This window comes from Eleginops maclovinus, chromosome 15 (genome assembly GCF_036324505.1).
Source record: "Eleginops maclovinus isolate JMC-PN-2008 ecotype Puerto Natales chromosome 15, JC_Emac_rtc_rv5, whole genome shotgun sequence".
In the NCBI taxonomy this organism is placed as follows: Eukaryota; Metazoa; Chordata; class Actinopteri; order Perciformes; family Eleginopidae; genus Eleginops; species Eleginops maclovinus.
In genome coordinates this window covers 19164131-19185591 of record NC_086363.1, presented here as the reverse complement: position 1 = coordinate 19185591, position 21461 = coordinate 19164131, and the positions used below count along the sequence as shown (strand labels likewise).

At 42.4% G+C, this 21461-nt stretch overlaps 2 protein-coding genes across 8 annotated transcripts in view; both read right to left on the bottom strand.

Annotated features, from left to right (window-relative positions):
• Positions 1 to 69: 69 nt before the first annotated feature.
• On the bottom strand, positions 70 to 5043 carry rad51 (RAD51 recombinase). 2 transcript variants are annotated; one of them, XM_063902008.1, is made up of 11 exons: positions 4745 to 4884; positions 4577 to 4652; positions 3903 to 4002; positions 3335 to 3472; positions 2631 to 2748; positions 2414 to 2505; positions 2142 to 2236; positions 1893 to 2006; positions 1253 to 1382; positions 948 to 1069; positions 70 to 818 (listed from the first exon to the last, which is right to left on the bottom strand). In XM_063902008.1, coding segments are annotated over exons 2-11 (1035 nt in total). In that variant the 5' UTR covers positions 4579 to 4652; positions 4745 to 4884; the 3' UTR covers positions 70 to 694. The 2 variants fall into 2 exon arrangements, with proteins under 2 accessions (XP_063758078.1, XP_063758080.1); XM_063902010.1 differs by lacking the exons at positions 4577 to 4652; positions 4745 to 4884 and adding an exon at positions 4960 to 5043.
• A 1170-nt stretch (positions 5044 to 6213) lies between these two features.
• Positions 6214 to 21461, bottom strand: part of cenpe (centromere protein E) — a 33775-nt gene continuing 18527 nt past the window's right edge. For 3 of the 6 annotated variants that reach the window (XM_063902734.1, XM_063902739.1, XM_063902740.1), the window contains 19 exons: positions 21082 to 21315; positions 20715 to 20798; positions 20423 to 20539; positions 20095 to 20328; positions 18960 to 19181; positions 18371 to 18466; positions 17676 to 17750; positions 17271 to 17396; positions 17005 to 17175; positions 16706 to 16912; positions 15675 to 15884; positions 14614 to 14754; positions 12988 to 13164; positions 10036 to 10136; positions 9696 to 9793; positions 8404 to 8539; positions 7490 to 7857; positions 7101 to 7139; positions 6214 to 6380 (listed from right to left, as the gene is read on the bottom strand). In XM_063902734.1, the coding sequence (XP_063758804.1) occupies positions 6301 to 6380; positions 7101 to 7139; positions 7490 to 7857; positions 8404 to 8539; positions 9696 to 9793; positions 10036 to 10136; positions 12988 to 13164; positions 14614 to 14754; positions 15675 to 15884; positions 16706 to 16912; positions 17005 to 17175; positions 17271 to 17396; positions 17676 to 17750; positions 18371 to 18466; positions 18960 to 19181; positions 20095 to 20328; positions 20423 to 20539; positions 20715 to 20798; positions 21082 to 21315 (2916 nt within the window). In that variant the 3' untranslated portion in view covers positions 6214 to 6300. The remainder of the gene's footprint in view (positions 6381 to 7100; positions 7140 to 7489; positions 7858 to 8403; positions 8540 to 9695; positions 9794 to 10035; positions 10137 to 12987; positions 13165 to 14613; positions 14755 to 15674; positions 15885 to 16705; positions 16913 to 17004; positions 17176 to 17270; positions 17397 to 17675; positions 17751 to 18370; positions 18467 to 18959; positions 19182 to 20094; positions 20329 to 20422; positions 20540 to 20714; positions 20799 to 21081; positions 21316 to 21461) is intronic. The other 3 variants (XM_063902735.1, XM_063902736.1, XM_063902737.1) reach the window with 3 other exon arrangements.

Below are 21461 nucleotides of genomic sequence, written 5' to 3'. Positions count from 1 at the left end.
CTGATAGACAAACAGAAAGAGACATTTAATAGTGAAGCCGACAAAGTTGAAAACGGGGATAACAAAAAGTACGTTATAGAAATGCTTTAATCACCTTATGTCACAAAACAAACGACCACAAAATAAAATAGCAAAAGAAATCTGACACTATAAGACATAGTTTTACAAAAGTAGACTCCATAGAAAAACTACAGAGGGAAATTCAACCCAGAAAGAAATGAGAGCGTATCTCTAATAATGACGTAGTATCTCTACAACTTAAAGATCAAATACTTCCCGAGACTTCGGTTGAGTTGTGATCTTTCCAGTTTTGGAACTAACACAACTGATCTGATTTACGCTTATTAATAGATAGATTAGATAATAACTCAGGGAATCTGAAGGTCGTTCCTCAGCACAACACATGTTGTAGCAATGAGATGCTCATTGTAAGAACACATCAGTTTTACCCTTGACTGAAACGTGCTTCAACATGAAAAAATATAATGTTGCTGTTGCTCCACTGCCTTTCAGAGGGTGTGCAGAGTGCACCACCTCCATCAGCATCAAATCATACGACCTCTGCCTTCTGTCCCCCTATCAGCTGAGTGTGTGAAGGCGGTGGCATGGGTGCAAAACACTTCCAGTAGTAGTCCAGAATGAGCCAGCAGGTAACTCTTTACCCTCCGCTGCTTCCTGCCCCCCCCCCCCCACCTCAGTCCTTAGCATCACCCACTCCATCAGGGTTGATGGCGAACATGGCTTCAGCCTCGGGCAGGCAGGGCGAGTCGTAGATTTTACAGATCCGCGTCTCTCCTCTGCCTTTCCTTAGGTACAGACTGCAAACACAAGAGGTGAGTTGAGTCTGTGATGTCATCAGCTGCAGCCTCTGTCTGTCAGTGCAGCTCTGCTATAGGAACATCCCCCCCCAGCCTCTACGGATCAATAGATAACCCAGCACCACTCACCGTGTGGTGGAGGCGTGAGCCAGAATGTTGCCTCCGATTGGTTTCTTTGGATCTGCAGAAAACATGGCTGCTCCATCCACCTGCGCCACCACCTGGTTGGATATCACCACGGCAACCCCAAACTGTCGTGACGTAGGAATGAGGCAGACAAACATGCTCAGGTTACAGACACCTCGGGGTAATGGAGAGACTAAAACGAACGAGCGGTGTGTAGGATACTTTGGGCTGCAGCTCATCACTAACACGTGAGGAGTGCTTGATATCCCCACAGAGAAGACAGTGCTCCTCACATCTCAGCAGCTCACCTCGTCTGCCAGGCGCAGCAGCATGCGCAGGAAGCGTCCCAGGTGTCCCTGCCGCGCAGACAGCTCTCCTCTGCCCGAGTAATCCGTCCTGTACAGAGCGGTCGCACTGTCCACGATCAGCAGAGCATACCTGACACAGGGAGAGGAGGGTGAGCTGCAGGACACTCAGAAGACACTTCTACTGAGAAAAATACTAGTGTCCTCATGTAACAGTATGTGTGCAGTCAGCAATGCAGTACTCCGACATTAAAAGTACAAACGGGTAATATTTATAGAGCAGTTCAGTCTCAATAAGGTGTATTACTGCCATTTTGCTGTTCTATTTGGAAACGATTATTCAGTACGGTCAGCAGTTTAATAAACGTTAAGATGCTTTATGAATAAAGTGAGTATTTATTCTGTTGGCATGAACTACTGCCCATGCTGCTAAAAGAACATCTTTTATTAATATGTTATTATAGTTCAAGTGCCTTTTCTACTGATACTCTCTCTGAACTATCTCCAAAAATCACTGAGCTCTCCAGAGTGTCTTGGTGATGTGTTTCTCATGCAATTCAATATCATATACATAAAAAAAAAAAAAACAACAACAACAACAACAACATGTTGCTCAGGTTATTCTCTGTAGCCTCGGACTGACCTGGACTCAGCCATCATGGCGGAGGCTTGGTACAGCAGCTGGGTCTGATGGTCGGTGTTGAAGGCGCGGGCGTAGGCCACGTTGTCCAGGACGTCACTGCCCACCAGCCCGTACCTGCAGCACACAGGAAATCACCAAGCGCTCCTTCTGCTGAGCCCCTCACTCAAAGAACAGATCAAATCTGAATCTCCCTTTCCCACCATGATCACCATTTGACCCATAACCTCCGGCTGCTCCCTTCAGACTCACCTCTCGGCTACAGCCAGCAGTCTCTCGGGTCTGAAGGTCCCCTCTGTGTCGATGTACATGGCTTTACCTTCTCCCCCCCCCTGATCGATGGGCAGCTGTGGACAGGATACAATAATACTTCAATGACAGACGGAGTCATTTTTCTTGCATCACAGCAGCTCCATTTGCAACATCAACAAGGACAAATATGAAGACATGATACGAGGAAAACAAACATTTAGCATCCATGAGAGGGTCTTTGATTATAGATTATACAGTTTGAGTCTCTCTACCTGACAGGTGACAGCAAGGGTGTGGCACAGCTGGGTCTTCCCGGTCCGAAACTCTCCAAACATCTCTGTGATGGAGCCCGTCTCGATCCCGCCTGCAGGAGAAACAACAAGTCAAAAGAAAACGCTTTATTCTCCCTTCATCATGTAACCAGTCTACATCCACATCCTGAGTGCAGGCCTGAGCTGTATTTATGGACGGTATACTAGATGCACAAACCCTGCAGGAGTTTGTCCAGCTCCTTGGAGCCTGTAGAGATCTGGATGATCTCCGCTCTCCTCTGGTGGAACTCAGTCGCTGTGGTGAAGCCCATGGGCACAAGTTTGGCTGCTTCAGCCTGAGAGAAACATTGAAATGAATCCAGTACGCTTCACGAACAGAAACTGTACACCACAAGAAGTAGAGTTTAAACTCGGCGGGGCAAAATATCCGTCGATATATCATTGTATGTGTTGTAAGAAGGGATGGATGGATATCACAACCAGAATTCCTTCAGTAGTCCCGCGACAGGGACATTCACGGTGTTCCAGCAAAAAGTGAAGCAGGTAAAAAAGGCATGCAATAATTAAGAAACGTTTTAAATATGAAGAAGAAAAGCACACATTAGTAATAAAATACACAACCATAAGTACACCACTATGGTTAAAAATGAGTAGAAGCAATTAAAAAAAAAAAAAGTCACATAAGAAACATACGGCGATGTGGAATTATAAGACATTATAAAAATGTTTTTTTCCATTTAACAAGTGATTCATGCACAGTACAACCACCAAAGAAAGGATCTGCACTGAAAAATGTATTGCCTAAGATTGCACAGATACCACTTTCCCTTATCTGACACTGCAAACCTGAGTTTCTGGGAACCTGTGGAACACAGATTTGACTCCCTAAAGGAGGACATATGGAAAAAGGTGGATTCTTACAAGTATTTTCTCAGCTTTGGCTTCACTGATGCCTTTGATATTAAGCAGCTCCTTCTTGGGTGCGTACGCCACCGCCTCGATGGTGTGGAAACCTGCGTCCCCCAGCTTCTTGATGTCGCTGGCACTGACTCCACATTGCTGCATGCAGAGACATTGGGACAGAGACAGCACAGCATGAATAAACTGGGAAAGAGAAAACTGCAGAATAGTGTTGGGTTAGAAAAACAGTCCAGCAATCGGCCTTAAACAGGGAGAGTGGATACATTTCCAGTCTGGGCAGTGTGATTCAAACATGAAATCTTCGTACAGTTGAGAGCTGCAATGCCGACGTAAAATGTGACCCCTGGTTAACGAGGGGTATATCAAATTCATCAGTCCAACCTGGCTGACACCTGCTTGTTTAGACAATAGGCTGACATGTACTGACACTCAACACTTATACAAAAAATGTGCATCATAGCCATTTATTGAAATACAAATGAATGTGAAATGCAGTCAAGCCCCAAAACAAGACCCAACTGAAATGGGAGATCACAGATGTAATAAGCTCAGTGTTCAGGATTCAAACCTCCAGTCTGCTCAGAGGCTGTGGTCCAAAGCTTTCCTCCTCTTCCACCTCTGTCTCCACCCTAGACTCGCTCCTCATAGCCATGGTGCGAGTGTGAAACCTGCAGAGAGAAGGGGGGGGGGGGGCAACTGTGTTAGAAACATAGAGTATTGACAGTGTGGTCTGGACAACAGTAAGCTAGACTGGTTGTCAGGATTGCGTGACTTCGCTCTCCTGGTTCTTAAGATACCGAGGCGGGTGAAGGAAATACTTTTTGGAAGTATAGCCACGCTGAGGGAGTAACAGTTGACATGCAACAGGATTACATCATCAGGATACAAAAAAGTAACCGTATTCCATTATAGTGACATTAAAACTGGGGATTACTTGCAGGATGACTGTCAATAAAACCCTAAAAGGGCATATAGTGTGGTTTATGGCTTTCTTTGGTTCATTTGTTGTTTTTAATTCAGCAGGTGAACCTATATGTTCATAAAATAGTGTGTGTGAGCTTAACTGTGTGTATTAAACTAAAACAGATCATTTTCTGTCAGCTCAGATTTTATAATACACTTATTTACAAAAAACATCTTATTGACGTTTAATTTCTCCTGTGTTATTTAATTGCATTTGATATGAACGTTATCCAAAACTAAAGGAAAGTACTCAAGTTACTTTTATATTGTGATACTCACATTAAGTTCACCGATTGTGTTAAAGCAGCTATGGTGGCACAGACTTCGTCCCAGTATTTTCCGATATGTAAACACGCTGGAATAGCAATTTTATAGACTTATGTTATATCTGACTTTTGTAAAGTTGCTAATAACTTAACGTACCCGGTGAAGACAAAACATCCATACCGTTAGCTTCGTTTTGCTCTGAACAAATTAAGTTGCATTTTGACAAGAGGACTGTTAGCTTATTAGCATTAGCACTGTTAGCGCATCAGTTCAGTGCATTTAACGTAAAACTGTTGACAATGCTGCTCAATCGAAGACAGCGTCACAGCAGAGGACAAGTTCAAAAAACAATTATGACATACTTTTGTTTGAATTCATATATTATAAAAACGAACCGTTCTTCAGATAGAGCTGCAGGATGAACCGACCGGCTGCCTTCTTGTTTCCCTCAAACTCGACTGTTTGGTAATCAAAGATCCCGCGCGCGACGTGCTAATAAAACGTAATGACGTTGTACGTGAACACGTCGTCTCTCAGACGTGTTCTGATTGGTCACATCCACGGATCTGCCCAAACAAAGCTAGAGTAATTTCAAGGATAACAGGAATTCACATCGATCACTACAGGACCCACCCTTATGGTGCACCATTGGCCTTTTAACCTTTTAATTTTAGGTAAAATATTTGCTTTAAATGTTTGACAAATAGCCTGCAGATTCTGCAGTGGCCCAAACTGTGTTGATGGCTGGGTGGTACAACTGGGATGAATGGACCAGTATGCAGGTGCTGGTTTTTTTTTTACAGAACAGCCTCAAACGTAATCATTTAATTAGGTTTATCACTTGGGGGTTCTCAAACTAAGTACATTGGAAAAAAACCTTCCTGCACTGGGCCTTCCTCCATTTTCCTAGAATGTGAAAAACATATGACCTGTCTTCCAAACTTTTTTTAACCCTGGCATCTGCTATGAGACCAATCAGGGAGCATCTCTGGCATAACATTTCATTTAGCTGACGCTTTTATCCAAAGCGACTTACGATAAGTGCAATAAACATAGGGAATCAAACTCTGAACAACAAGGAAAGTGAAGGTATATTCATCCACGGTAGGTATACATCCTACCATTGTAAGTGCTGGTGATTTGTTACAAAATAACTCTTAAAGTGCTTCTTTTTTTTGTTGCAAGAATTATAGACTAACAATCGAAAAGATGCGTTTTCAGTTTACGATGGAAGATATGTAGAGTTCTGCTGTCCTGATAACAAAATGAGTGGGAGATGACCAGAGCCTGCACCAGAGCATGCGTTGCCTCCTGGGACTGCAGGGGACGGATCCTCCTGATGTTGTAGAGTGTATTTGCAGGATCAGGTTGTAGCAGCAATGTTAGAAGTAAAGGACAGTTGATCGTCCAGGGTCACGCATTTGTCATTCTGTACCCAAACAGAGCCATGCATCTGCAAGTCATTGTAGCAAAAATCCTGTTATGGACTATGTACCCGGACCTTTACCCAAACAATGAAAACTTGAGTGAAATAAATCTATCTTGTGTTCCAGGAATATACAGGAAGTCCTACTTAACGTTGCGTGTGTGAATGAGACAACAGAGTCATTTTCTTCATGTAGAAAGACTTTAATATCCAAACTTTAAGATGTATAGAACAATAGAATAAACACAAAACAATAACATCTAGAAACATTTAAAAACAAAGGATATTAAAAATATTGCACATGAACATGTTACTGGCTTTTGCACATTTCCTCTTGCTTTGGAGACTTGGGCCACCAATCCTCCCTTTGGTCTGCACCTGAAGCTGCATCTGCAACACACAAGACTTTTATTAGACAAAACAGTCACATGATAAAATACATCTTAAGGAAATAAAGAAACCCATTCACCTGAGGGAAAAAATACTACACGTCTTATACATACTCCAACGATAGCTTGCCACCTCCATTATTCTACCTTTTAAAACTATAAATAGTGAGGTTTTCCCAAACGTGAAGTGTGAGGGTTGCAGCCAGGCTGGTAGAAAGTGTGCAGAGGGCTGAAGAAGCCATCATTTCAAGTAGGATATCCTGAAAGTTCCCGAGTTACATCTCAAAGACTGAGGGCAGGATAGGATGAGGAGTTTAATCAGCAAGGTCTTACCAGTGTTGCCTTTAAATCAGTTGTTACTTTCATTTCCAATAGTAACAAAATATATATATATACACACACATTGTATATTGGTTCGACTTTTTTTTTGGTATTGTTACCGAGCCAATTTTGAGCAGCATCCCTTAATGTATACTTTAATGTCAAAATGATATTCCCATCAATATCCCTTTATCTGAAAGACAAAATTCTGTGTGTTTTTTGATTTTGTTCGAGAAGTTGCTGATGTTGATTATAAAAAAAAGTAACTATCAGTGTGTGAAGGTGTGCATCAGTCCTAATTTAAGTTGTATGACTCAGTGAACCCTGGTGAAGTCCCAGCACCTCATGCTCCTGTTAGTGAACCCTACGTGTTGCCCAAGAAGAAGATCTCAGCAGTTACCCTTTTCTGTGTCTGGAGGATCAGGAACAAAGGAAATCTCTGGCGAAACAAACAGCTCAGCTCTTTATGAAGTACACACACACACACACACACACACACACACACACACACACACACACACACACACACACACACACACACACACACACACACACACACACACACACACACACACACACACACACACACACACACACACACACACACACACACACACACACACACACACACACACACACACACACACACACACACACACACACACACACACACACACACACACACACACACACACACACACACACACACACACACACACACACACACACACACACACACACACACACACACACACACGAGGGAGGGAGGGAGGGAGGGAGGGAGCTTACCTGGAATGGTTCCTAGGCGGGAGTTATCAAAGAACTGCTTTGGGCGGCTCCTGGACAGCAGCTCAGAGTTTCCGCCAACGTCAAAGAATCTGCTTTTGGGGGAGTCGAGCGCAGAGACATTCGGAGAGTCTAGCAGTTTTCTGGGAGAATCCAGGACCTTCCTGGGAGAATCGAGGACCTTCTTGGGAGTAACCAGGAACTTCTTGGGTGAGCTGAAGAAGTTGGAGGAGTCTGAGGTCATGGGATAGCCCCTCTTGGTGGGAGTGCTGGGTGATGAAGGCTGCGCCACCTCGGCCTTGATCCTCCCCTTCAGCTTGAAGGCTCTGCTCTTCCAATGGCTGATCTCTGCCTGCTGATTGGACACCAGGCTGATAGGGGGGAGGAGGACAGATGTTAGACACGGTCGAAAAGAATCAGAATTCCTTTATTCGTCACACAAAAGGGACATTTACATTGTTACAGCAAGTATAGCGAGAGACGGAAAAAGTAGAACACTATTATATAAAAAGGTATGCACAAAGTATTTAAAATATTAATTGTTACAATAAACAGAAGTACACGTTCAGAGAGATAAGCTTCCTTATCTACCTGAACGTGTACCAGCAGTATTTATCAAATAAAATAAGTGTAACATTGTAGAATGAAGTGTGGTATGTAAGGTTTGAAGTAGTTGCATAAAGATTCTTGTTAAAGTAATGGATGGACCACATAAGAGTAACAGCCAGTAATTATAATAATATTAGCTAGGAACATATTGTTCTTTGTTTGGTTTCAGTATTTTTACATTATTGCACACTGGTGTTATTTTACATTTTTGTGTGTGCGCTCTATCGCCTTTCTATCGCTATCCGTGAGACAACTGCGGGTGAAGCAGCCTGTCTAAGAAGTTTTCCCATCAAACTGATAAATCTCACCTTTCCAGCTCGGTCAATTTCAGTTGGAGCTGTTTGAGTTCTTCCTCCAGTTTAGTCTTCTCCAGCAGGATGCTGGTCTTGATCACAAGACCTCTGGGGTTGGTCAGCCTGGCATGAAGGTCCTCACCCTGCAGGACTGAATTCAACAGGACTACATCAGTTCAACATGTTTCTGCCTTAAATAGTAACAATGGGTTCTTTGAGTGATCACCACAGAGCAACAAGCAGGGGCCGGTTGTATTTTCAAATCACATTTTCTTTACGTCCTATAGAGTGCTGCAGGAATGAGTCCTAAATACGTAATTGAATCAGGTTTATGTTTAGATGTCTGAAACAGGATCTGTGGTCCTATAACTCAAGCTGAAGAAGAGAAAAAAATGTCAGTTATTGCCCCACTACTAAATTCCTGAAGCTCGTACATTCCAGTGACTATATGAGACTTCCAAACAGCATCATGTGAACATTAGCCGCCTTTAGCTTAGCTTAGTGATCATCTGCATTTAAGCTTAATAATCTCAGTGGTGTTAATATAGAGATTATCCTCCTATTTTTTGCCTTCACACACCTCAGACGGACTATAAACTCTAAACAAAAGTCACCGAAATGCTGTTCAACAATTGGTCAGACAGTAAGCAGGTAAAAACGGAAATCCCGGCAATTTCTACCGTAGTCTGGAGAGCAGATCACTCTAGCGGACGGCGCATATGATTATATAATCAGACAACGTGTGTTAAAAAAACTTTCAACACATAAGGAGAGATGTTCTGCAGTGAGGAGGAGGTTTCCTTCCTTTTTTCTGTACACAGGGGACCAGTGAAGTGAGCAGTCATACAAGCAAATATAGCCTAGCTTATGTTTATAGTTGTTTATATCTCCGTGAAGTAATGAATGATGGCAAGACCCTACACACAGCCTAGATAAAAAAACAACAAGGAAATTACTCGTAAATACTACGCTTCCTATGTTTTCGTGCGGACTGCGTTGCCACCAGCGATGATGAACCGCTCCAGAGTTCACTGGCAGGCGGACTGAGACCACCTCTTTCAGGCGGACCAGAGTCTGGTTGTTTAGTTCACACTAGAGGTCTCCGACCACGTTCACACCAACCCAAATACCAAGGGGTTAAACGCTCCGGGGTTCCTTTCAACCGGACTAAACAAGGCTGGTGTGAACGCGACCTAAACCTAGTTGACATAAACCGTTAATTTTTTGTTGTTTCTGATTCCAAAGGGTTCTGAATATTACATTTAGTTAGTAAAACTGATCAGAAACACAACACACTGCAGACTTACATGACTGCTCCCCTTGCTGCTGTGACTTCCTCAACGTCTCCTTCAGCTTCCTCAGGGACTCTTCCTTTTCCTTCAGCACTGTGTTCATCGTCTGGATTCTGAGAATGACAAACCTCTGATCAGAACTAAAATGAAGTGTCAGAGGGAAAAACTGCTACTGAACTGATCAAACATGACAGGGAAGCCTCTTTCCTCTATCTGTTGACACATTCTGAAAAACAGCTAAAGAGGAGTTAACCACAGAAAACTGATATTACAACAACCCACTAGGTGAAGTAAATACATAGGAGAAAAATGGGGGATTCAACGAAGGGTCAGAATGCATCCAAAGAGCTCTTACTCTTGTTTGTGTTTGTCAGACGCTGACGTCAACAACACCTCCTTTTTGAACAGCTCAGATCGGAGTTTCTCCAGCTCCAAGGCACTGGGTGATGCATTCCTCTGAAGCAGGAAGAGAGAAGTGTTAGAGAATAAGCCAAAATTGCGAAACAAAAACTGAAGACCACAATAAATAAGCTTAGAGCGAAAAGATATTTAAAGGTCTCCTATTATGCTATATTTGAACAATATATTGTAGGACCATATCTATAAAATGCATACATATGTGAAGTGTTTTGCTCAAAATGCCAAATTGTAGCATGCCTCACCCCCCTCTATTTCAGCCCTGTTCCTGAAGTGCTGATTCTGTGACTGTAGCTTTAAATGAACTAGCTGCTGCTGGCCACGCCCCTTTGGAGCTGCTGCTGGCCACGCCCCTTTGGAGCGTCAGGATCTCTCCTCTGAAGAGAGTTTTCTACCGGGAGAAACTCAGCTAAACGCTGCCGTGATTAAACGCCATATGATGTTCCAAACCACATCCAGCATTATTTCTGAAACACTTCTCAGTGTTTACCACTAGAACAGAGACAATATGTATTATATATACAACAACTCTAAGTCCCTCCTGCAGACATCCTGCCACACACACACACACACACAGACGAGGGGATTCAGCTTGCGACTGTATATAGGGGACGATAGGTTGGGACGTGTCATGTGGGCGGGACGTTGCCAGGAGTTCAAAGTAAAGCCAGCCCATATTTGAGTTATGACGTCATAACATAATGCATAAAGTGCACTTTGCATAATAGGGGACCTTTAAGAAAATCTGGATGTTTTGTCAGATGTCAATAAAAGCAGGTCTTAAGTTCATTATGATGTGAAGTGTTTTAAGTCAGCTGTATTTGGAAATATATACAGTGAGAGAACAAGTATTTGATACACTGCTGATTTTTCAGGTTTTCCCACTTACAAAGCATGAAGAAGTCTGTATTTTTTATCATAGGTACTCTTCAACTGTGAGAGACGGAATCTAAAACAAAAATCCAGAAAATCACATTGTATGATTTTTAAATAATTAATCTGCATTTTATTGCATAACATAAGTATTTGATACATCAGAAAAACAGAACTTGATATTTGGTACAGAAACCTTTGTTTGCAATTACAGAGAGCAGACGTTTCCTGTAGTTCTCGACCAGGTTTGCACACACTGCAGCAGGGATTTTGGCCCACTCCTCCATCTAGATCTTCTCCAGATCCTTCAGGTTTCGGGGCTGTCACTGGGCAATACGGACTTTTAGCTCCCTCCAAAGATTTTCTATTGGGTTCAGGTCTGGAGACTGGCTAGGCCACTCCAGGACCTTGAGATGCTTCTTACGGAGCCACTCCTTAGTTGCCCTGGCTGTGTGTTTTGGGTCGTTGTCATGCTGAAAGACCCAGCCACGACCCATCTTCAATGCTCTTACTGAGGGAAGGAGGTTGTTGGCCAAGATCTCGTGATACACGGCCCTATCTATCCTCCCCTCAATACGGTGCAGTCGTCCTGTCCCCTTTGCAGAAAAGCATCCCCAAAGAATGATGTTTCCAACTCCATGCTTCACGGTTGGGATGGTGTTCTTGGGGTTGTACTCATCCTTCTTCTTCCTCCAAACACGGCGAGTGGAGTTTGGACCAAAAAGCTCTATTTTTGTCTCATCAGACCACATGACCTTCTCCCATTCTTCCTCTGGATCATCCAGATGGTCATTGGCAAACTTCAGATGGGCCAGGACATGCGCTGGCTTGAGCAGGGGGACCTTGCGTGCGCTGCAGGATTTTAATCCATGACGGCGTAGTGTGTTACTAATGGTTTTCTTTGAGACTGTGGTCCCAGCTCTCTTCAGGTCATTGACCAGGTCCTGCCGTGTAGTTCTGGGCTGATCCCTCACCTTCCTCATGATCATTGATGCCCCACGAGGTGAGATCTTGCATGGAGCCCCAGACCGAGGGAGAGTGACCGTCATCTTGAACTTCTTCCATTTTCTAATAATTGCGCCAACAGTTGTTGCCTTCTCACCGAGCTGCTTGCCTATTGTCCTGTAGCCCATCCCAGCCTTGTGCAGGTCTACAATTTTATCCCTGATGTCCTTACACAGCTCTCTGGTCTTGGCCATTGTGGAGAGGTTGGAGTCTGTTTGATTGAGTGTGTGGACAGGTCTCTTTTATAAAGGTAACGAGTTCAAACAGGTGCAGTTAATACCAGTAATGAGTGGAGAACAGGAGGGCTTCTTAAAGAAACACTAGCAGGTCTGTGAGAGCCGGAATTCTTACTGGTTGGTAGGTGATCAAATACTTATGTCATGCAATAAAATACAAATGAATTATTTAAAAATCATACAATGTGATTTTCTGGATTTTTGTTTTAGATTCCGTCTCTCACAGTTGAAGAGTACCTATGATACATATTACAGACCTCTACATGCTTTGTAAGTGGCAAAAGTGTGGGCAGTGTATCAAATACTTGTTCTCCCCACTGTATGTTTAGGAGTGGAAAATAGTGAAGCATATAAATAAAATACAAAAAAAAGGTGAAGCATGAAATGGAGGGAAGAACTCAGAGGGAGGAAGAACATGTGTGTGTGAGAGAGTAAGCCCTTGTCGGAAACCGATGGCTGGATGGGAAGGGGTCAAGAAAGATAAAACCCATTAAAAGGGATACGAGTAGTTAGAAAGCATTCGAGCAAATATTACAAAAACTAACATAGGGGTAGGAACAGTCTGATACTAGATCAGACATCAGAAAGAAAACAGAGTAAACTCCAGGGTTCTAGGCAGGAGAGAGCCCCAAATAAATGTTACTATAAAAAGCCTGATGTTGGGATCCCGGAGATCAACACAGGCTTTGGTTCTTGTCCCCTAAGAATAAAGCTCGTCCTTGCGTGTTGAAGCAGAAGACTCGTATCATAATCTGACCCTGAATGTGCAGCTGTACCTGAGACTCTCGTAGTTTGCTCCTGAGGGTTTGGATTGTGTGCTCCCTCTCCTCCACGTGAGCGCGGCTGTCGTTCAGCTCTGTCTGCAGCAGCTGGGTGGCCTGCTTGTGGTTGGACACCCTGTTGCTGGCTTTGACCTGAGCCTCCTGCAGCTGCTCAATCTGTTCACGCAGAGCCTAAAGAACACAAACATATCGGTCATCATCTGCAAATAGACACATTTTAGATGCAACATAGGGACAGGATAGGGAGAGTAAATTGTACAACTGACTAGTACAAGTAACTTTCGTCTCGTATAACCAAAATTTGTCTGTGGTTCTCAGACCTGGGCTGGTTCTTACTGTAGATATCTCTAAACACGGCTCTCAAATATATATTTCATTCTTTGAGGCTTTTATAAAAAAGTTCAAATCAGCCCCGATTCAAAATGTAAGAGAATGATCTTATTAAGATTATTCAGAAGAATGGCTCTAAGATGTCTCCTTGAGGTGTAGAGATATATTCAGATCTGCTCTAGGTTCCAGATTTGATATGAATCTGTGTATACTTTTGCCAAGAGTTTAGTCTATTTTCTAGCTTACGCCGTGGCTACACTGGACGCGCAACTGAAGCGCAGTTCATGTTGAGCGCACGTTCTGCGGAATGTATCATTTTACTGGCTACACCGGCAGCGCACATACAGCGCACGTACGGCGCAACACACAGGCAAAACGAGACTTTCGTTGTCTTCGTTGTTTTTGTATCCAGCACGACAACAGTGAAACTGCAACACAGAGTCTGTGTTTCATCCATCGATCGTCTGTTGTTATCTTATCTGTAGGCTGAATAATTTGGCTGAGGAATTTTGACGACAACAGATATCTCCACGGCAACTTGTCTATCAGAGTCTCCGGTGAAAGGAAACATTTATTCATTTCCTGTATACCAGTAGTTGAATAAAAAACAACATACAGACATATGTTATGATCCATTTCTCTGTAAAAAGGGTCCCGCACACCCCGCGCAAAAAAATATAAATAGAAGACTGGTCTATTTAAGCAAATCTGTGCGGCGCTTGCGGCGCACTTGCGCGCTGCTCTCACGTCTGGTGTAGCCACTCTCATTGATTACAGTGGAATCTATTGTTGCAACGTGCGCTCAACGCACGCTGCGCTTCAGTTGCGCGTCCAGTGTAGCCACGGCGTCAGAGTCCTTTTGTGACCCTGGAAATGTTGAGTACCTTAAAGTTTGATGTTAGAAATGTACAGTATGTACATACCCTAACCCAAAATCACATAGAAGCTGCCGGATGCTAACTTGCACATGCTGGGCAATTAAGTTTTAAATAGCATTTATTACCATTATAACCTATGTGGACCTTAAATAATATTATCGCAGATTTGGACTGGTTTAGGGGTTATTGAGGATGGTGACTCCACTTCTTATATTTTCAGGATCAACAATGGCAGTTTGATCAGAAAATGGCAATATTTGCACTCCTGGTGAGATTTTGAAGCTGTAGGGGACTCTGGAACTTTTGGAATAGACAGATTGCTTATTTTGAGGTACTAATGTCCATCTTGTGCTCTCAATATCCAATGTTATATATACACATATTCATGGTAGCAGATATAAAACAGACATACTTTGACTTTGTCTTCGGTTTGCTTTAGCTGGAGCACAAGCAGGTTGGAGATCTTGCTTCTCTCCTCTGTCAGCTGAGCTTCAGCCTGAGCCTTCAGCAGCTTCAGACCTCCCAGCAGACTGTCCTGCTCTTTAATGTGGCCCTGCACGAGTGGGGTGGGTAGGAGGACGTTAGAAAAGACAAGCAAGAACAATGCAGTGCAAACATTATGGAAAACATTTAGTGCACCGACTTGAAACTAGTGAAGACTTTGGAAAGAAAACCTGTTCAAGTTTTCACTAACTCGATCTCTCCAGGTTCAGGTCTACCCACTGGCAGTGTTTGTGCCCGTGGGTAGATTTGCAGATAAAAGACAAGGGATCCATTATGACACACTTTCTCAAACAATATACAGTCAATCTCTAAAAACTTTTACAAACATTAGTACAAACATGAGCCATCCACAATGAAGATAAAGGATTTCTCTTCACTTTTTCTCGTGTTCAACCCTCTGTAATAGGTTTTTACCCAAATCCGCCTTAGATGAAAATCACTTGTAAATCTCTCCCTTCTTTAATGCATTTAAACTTGACATTCAAACACACTGAGGCTGAAAGATAATAATATTAAGACTCACTTTTATTAAGACTTTAGAGCAGTTAATGAGCTTGTTTGTCTTTCATTAGCTCTGACAGTTCAGGGGGCGGGACACCAGGCTGATAAAACTGATTTTAAAATGTTTTTTTGTCTGGAAATATATTGCAACCCGTAATGTTTCTACGTACTCTCTGCAATCCCCTCAGGTACCCCTAGGGGTCCCCCAGCTTTAAGGACAGGTTACCAAACCATGACATTAAAGAAAAGGACGACATTGAATTGAAAAGCACCATAAAACAATAATAAATGTGAAATCTATTTTTTTTATTTCTCCAGTTCCGATTACAAAATCGATCATAGCTTAATGTTACCACAGTCTTATGTAGCCCCTGTGTCCGTTTCATACTGGGTTTCGGTACCCATCCCTAACAATCATTGTGTTTTTGAGGTCCTGACCAAACATGATATGTGAATGTAAAACAATACCTTTAGAGTGGTCTTCCTCCTGTGTTCCAGCTCAGATAAATATACCAGCTCGGTGCTCAGGACGCTCTCCAGATGGCCGAAGATCATTGCCTGGGAGAACACGGACTGCAGCTGCTCCTTGAAGCGCTCCCTGTCACTGTTATCAACCGACAGCTCACTGGGGAAAGAAGCAATGCAGGCCCAAAGCTTCTCCAAAATGCTGGACATTTTCTACAAAAAACAAAAGAGTTCTCATGAAGCTTCATTACAGTGATGTTGGAGAAATGGAAACATATTGAGGAAAGGTAAACAACCACAAAGAAACAACAGGTAAGATTTGGAGACAGCTAGGGCTCATTTTCATACTTCAAAATGCACAATATAATTAGCTAAATGTCTAATTCAGACTGGATTTATTTCTTTAGGGGTGATTCATCTTCGTTTGTATTTCTAATGTACAGCTACAGGTTGGAGTTTTTTTCTATGAGCTTTTTTTGGTTTATATTTCGGCTTTTTAACACCATAGAAACAATTCGTTATTCCTGTTTGCAATACGCACATGGATGCAGAGGCAACCATCAGACCATTTACTGGGATTTCACCATGGTACACTTATTGCTATAGTGCTATACTTAAATACAGTTTTTCAGTAGTTTCAGAGAGTTCTACCCCATTACAATTCAGAAGTAAACACTTATATAACACTTTAATGATCAATCATTATAAAACATATCAGAGAAATTATTCTGAAATGGACCAATCAAACAATGACTACTTTTACTGTCGCTACTTTAAGTACATTTAGATGAGAATACTTTCTACTTTCACTGGAGGAACATTTTGAATGCAGGACTTTCACTGTGACAGAGTATTCCTACTCTCTGGTACTTCTACTTTTACTCAAATACAAGACCTGAGTACTTCTACTTTTACTCAAGTACAAGATCTGACTACTTCTTCTTTTACGTACAAGACCTGAGTACTTCTTCCACCTCTGGTTAAGAATATCAGTCTGTAACAATGAGTTAGTGAAAGAGCGGATCCAAGTTTACCTGCAGGTAGAGCTGCCTCTTGTCCACCAGCTCCTTCAGTCGGTTGTCCCACATTGAGTGGAAATCCTCGACATTCACCTCACTCTGTGCCTTCCCTCTGCACAGCAGCACGTCCAGCGCACGCCTCTCCTTAAAAACTGCCAGATCGGTGCTCACCAGCTCCTCAAACACCTTCATGTAGCTCTGCGCTTTAGACTTGAGGTGCTCCTGGGAAGGCACAGAGCAGGAGTGTAAAGGTCATCACCCGACACAAAGAGTTAAAGGAAATTGTAAATGGAGTATGATGTTGAAATATTTACCAGAGTGTCGCTCAGACACTCGGCTGTTTGCTGCTGCAGATGACACACACAGTGGTAAACCTTCATGAGTGGTTTGGGCAGAGAAGTCAGGGAACAGGCGACCTTGGCTGGGCCTGTGCTGTTATACTTGGAACAGGCATCGATAAATTGCTGGAATTTTCCGAAAGACTCCTGCAATGACACGAGTTCAGTGTTTTCAGAGTTATTCAACCTTTATGTTAGAATGTCTACAGCTGCTTATGCCTAGAATCTGATTTGTGAGGTACCTGAAGCTGCTCAGCAGACTCCTGTAGCTGTGAGGCCATCTCCGCCTTCAATCCACTGATGCTCTGATCCAAACTGCTCTGCTGCTCTCGGAGCACACAGATGCTTGTGTTTGCGTCACTGAGCAACTGAAAGGAGAAGATAAAACCAGAATTACTTCCTCCAGCAACCAGTCAAGTTGAAGGTTACATACACGTGTGTGAAATTGTCATAATTTGTGTATGAATGATCAGATTCAAGAGAAAGATACAGAATGAAAACCAAACAATATGATGCCTCTGGCCGAGGCGGGCAGTGTGAAGGCATATAATTCGACCTTGGACTTAGATTTCAGGTTTTTATATAGATGGATCAGGACTGAAAGAAAACTTTGAATTGATTATAAACAAACAGGAGCGTTAACAAACCTGCTGTGAGGTGTGAGCTCCAACTTCAGCTTCACCTTTCTTCTCCATGTGCGTTTGAAGCTCCTCCTCGACCTGCTGCACCAACAGAGTCCAGGTCATTTTTCAGGACATGTTAACGGAGGTTTGCATACACTATCTGAAACAAAAACCTTCCTGAATTGTCCCCAATAATATAGCTCAAATAAATGACTTATCATATCCATTAACTGCTAAGTATTTCTCAGGATCAACAAGATGTTTCCAGCTTCTTGCTGGATATTTAATTACAGGTGATTATAACTCTGGTTTTGATGATAATTTGGAAGAGTGCAATAACCAAATCCCAATAAGTGCAATATTTAGTTAAGGCAAAATATAAGTAAATATGGAGTGGAAAAAGTGGAAATGAAAAAAATAATGTTGACTAAAATGTGAATACTTCTGTATAATAAGTCTGAAACTGAAATAAAAACTAAAGAAAAAAATAATTTAAAAAGAAAGGTATTTCGCTATTATTGGAAATGATATCGCAACTGCAACATTAGTCAAATAATCGCAATGAGTTCTTTTTAAAAATCATGCACCCTTATCTATACCCGTGTACTTAAAGTGACTTAAACCTTTACATATAACTCTTGGAAAGAGAGTGACTATGCCTGGTTTCCAAAATGTGGATTATCCCTTTCCAACTATGGCAGTTAATGAATGCCACCCACCCTTTGTTGCAGCTTGGTCTCTTGTGCTCCTCTCTCAGCCTGCTGCTGCGAGTCCAGCTGCTCCCGGTCGCTCAGCTTTTCCTTGGTGGCTGAGACCTGGAGTTGGAAAAGAACATAAATTAGCAGTCAAAAAAGCGGACGGTTTATTGATAAGCAACCCTTTATAGTTGTGTCAATGTACCGTCTCCACCCAGTCATCCAGCTGTGCTCTGAGCGGCTGCTTTTTAAGGTCTGTGGTTACTATATGTTTAATAGATGATCACGTTTTGCTCCATTACAAAAAGAAATCAGTGAATACTGAATGAAGCTTCTATGTGTCAGAAAAACAGCAGTTGCTAACGAGAGTCTAAATTAAGACTACTAAACGTCATCACGCTGAAAATGAGCTGCAGTTAGCTTAGCGGTGGGGATGTAACGTAATGTAACAGTCTTGTAGTTTATAGCCGAACGTGAACTTTTACTTCTGGAGATTACAAAATAATCCTGTGTCCCAGCGGGTCATTTTTTCCAAAAAACTGTACCTGCCTTCAGCGAAACTGGACAGTAAATAGAAGAATCTCCAGCTACAGTGCTAAACCCAAGCTTTTACCATCTCCATCCGGTCCTCCAGCTGTGCTCTGAGCTGCTGCTTCTCCTTCCTCAGTCCTTCCAGGATCTCCTGCAGCTGCTCTCTCTCCTCACTGAGAGACGTCACTCTGCACTGCAGCTTCTCCATCTCCTCCATGGAGCTTGGACCGCTGCTTTCCTTCTCAGAGAGCAGAGCGTCTCTCTCTGCTTCAATGCTCTCCAGCTGCTCAGTGAGAGTCTTCATCTGAGAGGAAGGGAGAAGTTAAAAGAATCATTCAATTGTCTCAATATCCTATTACAACTGCTTTTGATTTCCTAACCGTCTTATTTTGTTTGTAGAGCCAAATAAACATTTCCATAATGGTGGACAGTAAAGATATATTCTATTCTTAAATTAAAAAGGTATTCCTTTTCTTGAATTCCTTTAAACATTTTTTAAAATCAACCTTAAAAGAAGCATGTTACCGTTCACATTGGAGTAAAGTAACTGAGTACAATTACTCATGTGTAGTTAAGTGAAATGTTGAGGGACTTGTACTCTCTTCCATTTTAAACTACTTTATACTTCTACTGTATTACATTTTGGAAGCAAATGTTGTACTTTTTAGTCAACTACATTTATTTAACAGATTTATTTACTTTATACAATTCGATTTTTGACACCATACTGAGGAAAAACGTTTAAAATAGGATTATTTTGTATAGATTTAACCCTCCAAAAATGATGTGCAAGTAACTAAAACCATGAGTTTGTTTCACAAAAAAGTTATTGGTAGCAACGTTTTTATTTTTATGTTTTATATTTCACAGTTCCAGCTTCTTAAATGTTTTCTTTAAAATGTTTTTGAGATTTGTCTGTAATTATTACTTTTACTCCTATTACTTAGGTACCTTTCTTGATGCAATACTTTTACTTGAAAATGAGTACTTTAAAGTGTATTAATACTTGTATTCAAGTTAAGAAACCTTTTCCACCTCTGGCTGTTTTACACAGTCCTTGACTCAGGTGAAATTTGTTATGGATATTAACAGTACGGCCTACTGCTTTTGCTTACATCACGGTCAGGACTCCCTGAAGGAAAGGATCCTGTATCTCAATGAAACAATACACAAAAGTACATAAATATTTAATAGAAGTAAAGTCACTGGTCACAAACCTCAGTCTGCATCGTCTCCATCCGATCCTCCAGCTGTGCTCTGAGCTGCTGCGTCTCCTGCCTCAGTCCTTCCAGGGTCTCCTGCAGCTGCTCTTTCTCCTCACTGAGAGACGTCACTCTGCACTGCAGCTTCTCCATCTCCTCCGTGGCGCTCTGACCGCTGCACTCCTTCTCAGAGAGCAGAGCGTCTCTCTCTGCTTCAATGCTCTCCAGCTGCTCAGTGAGAGTCTTCATCTGAGAGGAAGGGAGCAGATCATTTGACTCTGAAAACCTATTTTATCAAAGAACATTCTTACTTTTTATAACAAAGTGATTACTGGACACCAACCTGTTGGTCTGAAGAGCGTTCCTTCTCCTGACACAGTTCCTCTAGCTCAGAGTTCTTCTGCTGCTGCTCACACAGCTTCTCTTGGACTGACTTCAGGAGCTCTTGTGCTGTGGAAGCCTTTAAGAAAACCCACAACATTTTCTTTAGACACTAAAATATGCATCTGCTATACGGAGCAGAACAATGACAAACTTGGCAATGTTTTATAACTCAATCGACCAGTAAATAAACAAAATAAATCATCAAAATGCAACACAGCCAACTTGGACTCCCTACTGTGGAGTTTCCTCACCGTATTCATGTTCTGCTGAAGATCATCTTCCAGCTTCCTCTTCTGCTCACTCGCAATTTGTAGAGACGTATTGAGATTTGCCATCTGTCGAAGCAGATATGTACTGATAAATCATCCTCCAAAAACTTGCAAAAAAATTCCAAACCCAAAAGACATTTTGAACAGCACATAGGGAAGACAATTACCATTGTGTCAGTCAGATCTCAGTTCTTTTTTCTTTTATAGGACATTAAACTATGCTGGGTGATGGCACGGCAGTCTAAAGAGCATTATTAAACATTTAATTTGTCTCAAAGTTACCCAACTACTAATATATCTGATAATAAAGAGAGGGGGGATGGGAACAGAGGGGCAACTAGTCACAAACCTCAGTCTGCATCGTCTCCATCCGGTCCTCCAGCTGTGCTCTGAGCTGCTGATTCTCCTGCCTTAGTCTCTCCAGGGTCTCCTGCAGCTGCTCTCTCTCCTCACTGAGAGACGTCACTCTGCACTGCAGCTTCTCCATCTCCTCCGTGGAGCTCTGACCGCTGCTTTCCTTCTCAGAGAGCAGAGCGTCTCTCTCTGCTTCAATGCTCTCCAGCTGCCCAGTGAGAGTCTTCATCTGAGAGGAAGGGAGAAGTTAAAAAGATAAGTGTCTCTTTAATTCCGCAATCCAACCTTCCTATTATGTTTTGTTTACACTGGACAGGAAGCCAATTTTCTACGCAGTGATTTACATACAAAGTCAAAGCAAGGTGGTAATAGAAT

What these genes read in the sequence shown, in the direction of transcription:
- rad51 (XM_063902008.1), bottom strand. An exon ending in CCCTTGCTGTCACCTGTCAG is followed by an intron (nt 2,237 to 2,413) that starts GTAGAGAGACTC and finishes TCCTGTCCACAG; the next exon opens with CTGCCCATCGATCAGGGGGG. An exon ending in GCTCACGCCTCCACCACACG is followed by an intron (nt 819 to 947) that starts GTGAGTGGTGCT and finishes TTGTGTTTGCAG; the next exon opens with TCTGTACCTAAGGAAAGGCA.